General features: G+C 42.7%; 1 protein-coding gene across 1 annotated transcript; it reads right to left on the bottom strand.

Moving 5' to 3' along the window:
- Window positions 1-3,150: 3,150 nt before the first annotated feature.
- Window positions 3,151-4,413, bottom strand: LOC150085279 (uncharacterized). Its single transcript, XM_090374515.1, has one exon. The coding sequence runs from the start codon at window positions 4,411-4,413 to the stop codon at window positions 3,151-3,153; it is 1,263 nt and encodes a 420-aa protein (XP_090230641.1).
- Window positions 4,414-5,014: the final 601 nt, after the last annotated feature.

Below are 5,014 nucleotides of genomic sequence, written 5' to 3'. Positions count from 1 at the left end.
ACCGTGATCCACCTTTGCCCCTGGCAGACATACCCTGGTCCTGTTCCACCTATCCTTTTTGTTAACTAACACCACAGACATTAAATCCTGAAAAGGAGTAAAGTTTTCTGAGATTTCCACTAGAGAGATTACATTGTTATTGGTCAAATTAGGGACTCTCTGCTTCAATATTTGTCTCTCTTCATGATACTGGGGATAGTGTTGTAGTACGTGCAACCAAGTTTCAGATTCTCCCCACGAACAAGTCAGAATCCAGATTACTTTAAAAAAATTTAGGGAACCTTGCCCCGTAAAGATGTAACACGTTGTCATGTTTGGTGAAAAGCAAAGTTACACCGATGTTGATTATGCAAAAGTCACGTCTCAAATTAAAACTCTTTTAGCTTCATCGTGCTCTGTTTGACCCCATGTTGTTGCCGTATAACCTCCAAACGGAATTACTAATTTCTCGTTTTTAAGGGTATTGCCTGGGTCTGTATTTATGTTTAGACTCGAAGAAGAAATTCACTTCTTAAGACTGCTTATCATTCCAGTGGAGATAATGTTGAGATCTAGGGGATCTGTAATTAACTGGCTGTAAGGCTATGCATAATTGATAAAACCATTGATCCTTCTTTGTATTGAGATGTGTTTAGCTCTAATTGTAGTTTTCGTAGCAGCTGTCAACCAGATTCTGAATGCGTTAGAAACAATGGGGATCAATATAGCTGTATGATATAAGCCGAAAACCTTTTTAGTCAAGCTCCACTCCTTACAAGAGATCCAAATCATCTAAAGACGCCTTAAATTTCTTAATTTTCTCAAAAAATCTGTTGACCTGTCACTGGAAAGTGGTTTTTTATCCAAAGTAATGCTGAGGTATTTAACACTAGTTACAGAAAGGAATTTGTCTTCCTTCCAAAAGCATGCGGGGAGGTCTGTTATGATTAGGGTGACCATTTACGCTTGGAGAAAAACCGGGATAAAATGTAGTCCAAAGAATCGTAGTGCTGTGGGAGGGGGGTTTATTTCTTTTTCCCAAGATAATAATTCTATAACTTTATAAAATTCGTAATATCCGTTTTTACCACCAGATTTTTTTCTTTTTATATCCCCAGTTTCTTTTCCCCTCCTACATTAACACCCGACTCGTTTAACTTAGTTTTTATTTATTTTTTTAGAAACTTCAGATTGAAGGGGGTCTAGTACTTCATGTGGGCCTCCTCTGGTTTGGCTGGGTATTCAGAAAGACGGACACAACTCAGGGGCATCAAATATAATATTGTTTATTCACACTATTTACAAGACGAATTAACTGAGAGAGAGAGAAAATCTTTCTTGCAACTAAATTGTACATATATAGATTTAAGTAAAGTTGCAATTGTCCCGTCACCGCCAACGGCCAGGGGCTCACATCAGAATAGATAATGCACATGGATTATAGAGAATGCTTACATCAGGATATATAATGGATAAAGCACATTCTAAAATTAAAAATGCAACACGTAAACTTGTCATTACACTTCCTCACATTACACAGTATTAACTATATTTACAAGTGACATCGTACGGTTATATTTACAATAAAATTTACAATAAAAATTTCTTATTTACAATAAAAATGTATAATATACATGGATGGCACTTCTCTATCAAACGAATTTTATTGTGGCACAGGAGAGCTTGGCAGATGGTGTGGAGGGTGCACGAACCTGCTCTTATTCGATTCTGGGATTGGAGCGAGCTGCTAACACTTCTTTCCTGTAGGTTTTATTGCTGCAAAACTTCTGGAAGTCAGCGTCGAGGTGCTGTACTTCCGGTAGCATTTGGTTTGGGAGGAAGCGGTCTGAGATATGAAGCCTCCGGTTCCTCGAGCAAAGCATCGGGGTTGACCGAAGTTCTGGCTTGGGTATTCGCCAGTAACACGAATCCCAAATGGACGGTGTTGAGATCTGGCCCGTGATCATTTTAACTGTAGCTATCAGTCGTTGTGTTTCGATGATGTCAGGCAGTCGCTGCATCCCCAGTGAGGTAGCTAAGGCCGTAGTTCTGTCCTGTGGTGGGAGACAAGCTTTCCAGTTAGCCCATTTAAGTAGCCAGAATTCTGAAGCGAGGATTGGTTTCTTCGTTGTAGCAGCTGCTGATGCCCACACTTCAGCAGCATAGAGGAGTGGAGAATAAACTTCTGTTCTGATATATTTCTTAATTACACGAGGCTCCTTAACGTAAATTAATTGTTGTTTAGCTAGCCATCAGAGAGAGGCTGCTCTGGAAGTGAGCTTGTCTACATGAGCATGAAACCGGAGTTTTGGGTCAAATACTATTCCCATATCCGCATGTGTAGGAGTGGCAGATATTACAGTTCCATCGAGTGTTCGGGCTATTATTGTAGGGGTTGGTCTCAGAGAGAGAACATCATTAGTTTTGTTTTTTGTGGGTTGATGGAGAGTCCATACTGTTTGAGGTAAGAGGCGACGTTGATGAGACTATCATTAATGCTTGCTGTAGCTTCAAGGTGATTGTTGGAAGCAATAGGCGTTAGAACTTTTATATCATCTGCATAGGTGATGATTTTCTCATTGTTACGGACAAGAGGCGCAATGATGACTGTAAATAATAAGCCGGATAGGACTTCTCCTTGCGGAACACCAGCAAAAATTGCCTTCTTGTACGATTGTGCATAGGCATCGACTTGTAGTACCCTATCATACAGGAGTGATGCTATGAACCAGAGGATATTACCTTGGATTAGATAGTGGTCTTCCAGTAAGCGGAGGAGCGCCGACACGTTGATGGCGTCAGAGGCAGCTTCAATATCCAGGTATGTGATTGCGAGTTCCTCTTGCTGTTCAAAGGCCGACAATATATTATATGTGGTTGCAAGGAGGTTTGTCACTGTGGATCGGTTTCGGATTTCGTAGTGGATCTGTGGCGGCTTATGTCCAAGAATCTGATTCATTAAGGTGGGCAGCATAGATTTTTCCAGGATTTTCAGGAGCGTTGAGAAGTTAGACTTCTGCCGAAAGTGTCTGGGTAGAGTGGGGTTTCGAACTTTTGGATGTGGTCTAACGAGGTAGCTAATCCAGGCTTTAGGAAAATTTCTTGTTGTTAGAATTTCGTTGAAAATGGACTTGAGCGGTTGGAGGATGAACGGACTGAGGCATTTAAACATCAATTGCGGCACTTTGTCGGCCCCGCGGTTGCTGTCGCTGGAAGGGAGTTTATCGCCGCTGTCAGCTGGTGTGTAGAGATGGTGATGGAATACAAGATGTCTTGTTGTAATTCATTGTCGGGAAATAAAAGAGAGTTTAGTTGATCTGCACGCGTATTGAATCTGGTAATATGATCTAACCATTTAGTTGGGTCCAACTGACTCGGAAAACTGTGTGACCTGAAGCGGTATGAGATTTTCCCTTTTTGAAGTTGGGCGTCCAGGTGTTCAGTTATTGCTCGTGATTTCTCCGTATTGAATTGCGCTCGTGCTCTTGAATAAGATATCCGGTCGGAAGTCTGTTGAGTTGTTTTCCAGATATGGTGTAGCTGCTGCTTTAACAGGAAGGCCATGTGTACAGTTGAATTCCACCAGGCTTTGGAGTAAGGTGAGATCCTTATCTTCTTTGATGCGGAATATTTTGCAATGGTGTTTACCCAGTTCGTTAATAATAGTGTTACCGCAAGTGGGACGTCACACGTTTCAAGTACATGCCAAGGTATGAGGGTGGCAGCTTGCAGGCATATTTGGATGTTAAGCAGCTTGCGGCTAACAATGACAGCGGTTTGAACGTTTTTTCTGGCAGGTAGTACCCGAGTAGGAATAATTAATTTTGCGTAGATAGGGTCGTGATCCGAATTGTAGTGCGTCTCAGGTGGTTCTTCAATCATACATGCTAAGGAGGAAAATAGCAAGTCAAGGTGGTTTTCTCCTCTAGTAGGGCAGTGATCAATTAGGTGTATATTCGCTGATTTCATGTAGCCAACAAGGATCTTCTTGTGGGCAGTGAGCTGTGGAGGGAGGTTGAAATCCCCGACGGCGATATGGTGAGCTGAGGGGTGAACGTGGGTGATTGCCCAGTTGGCTGCCTCAGTAATGATGTCAATTGTGGGTACCGGCGGGATATACATTATGCAGATATCTATTGTGGATGCGTTTCTGAGCAGTGTCACGGCTAGGGCTTCGAAATTCGGTGAGTCACTGTAGATAGTGTTGATCAATTTGAAGGTCGCGTCTTTGAAGAACATAGCAACACCACCTCCCCTTCTATACCTTCTGGAGGTGAACTCTGCCATATAGCCTGCTGGTGTAGCTATCACTATATTCTCTTGCTCGTGCTCAAGCCATGTTTCGGATATAGCTAAAATATTGAATTCGCCTGCTAGCACGATTTGCTCCGTAGTCTTTATTTTATTTCGCAAGCTCCTAACGTTCTGATACATTACACTTACGGTATCAGAGCGGTACACTTGAATTACATTTCTGGACCTCGAAGGAGGATGTACAACATGAGGTCTTGGGTGTCTATTTGTGATTACGGTTGGGATCGGCCAGCGTAGCTTGTCTTGTTTGCTTGGAGAATTTGGGCAATGGGGTAAAATGAGGCTGTTGTCTATTGCGATGGTTGAACCGACTGTCTTGTTGTGTGTATGGCATAAGGGGCGCGACCAATGTAGAGACTGATCTTGAGTCAGCTTCCATTTAGTCGAGTGTCTGATGCATACTCCGCGATGTTTCTCCTTCTGGCGCTGTTGCTTGGGTAGAACGGTCGGACAATAACACCAATCGGCCAGGAAGAGGAGTTACTGATAGCTTCGATGGACGCTGCTTCACAGGATAACTTGAATGAAGCGCAATTATTGCTCTTGGTAGGTAGCTTAGTGACTTCCGCACTGACGTAGAGGTCTTGAAGGAGGACGTTAACTACTTGTTCAGGAGTTGTTAGGGGATGCAGTCTGGAAATGAAGAAATTCTTAGATGTTCTGTTGGGATGTGGCATCATGGGTCTGAGCCTAGAAGCATTTGACGTGCCTGTTACACATG

Source organism: Mastigoproctus giganteus, chromosome 5, assembly GCF_048544385.1.
Source record: "Mastigoproctus giganteus isolate SK-2022 chromosome 5, ASM4854438v1, whole genome shotgun sequence".
In the NCBI taxonomy this organism is placed as follows: domain Eukaryota; kingdom Metazoa; phylum Arthropoda; class Arachnida; order Uropygi; family Thelyphonidae; genus Mastigoproctus; species Mastigoproctus giganteus.
Note: the sequence above shows the minus strand (reverse complement) of the source record. Positions and strands in the feature narration are given on the sequence as shown.

What these genes read in the sequence shown, in the direction of transcription:
- LOC150085279 (XM_090374515.1), bottom strand. Translation starts at nt 4,413, where the DNA reads ATGTATCAGAACGTTAGGAGCTTGCGAAATAAAATAAAGACTACGGAG.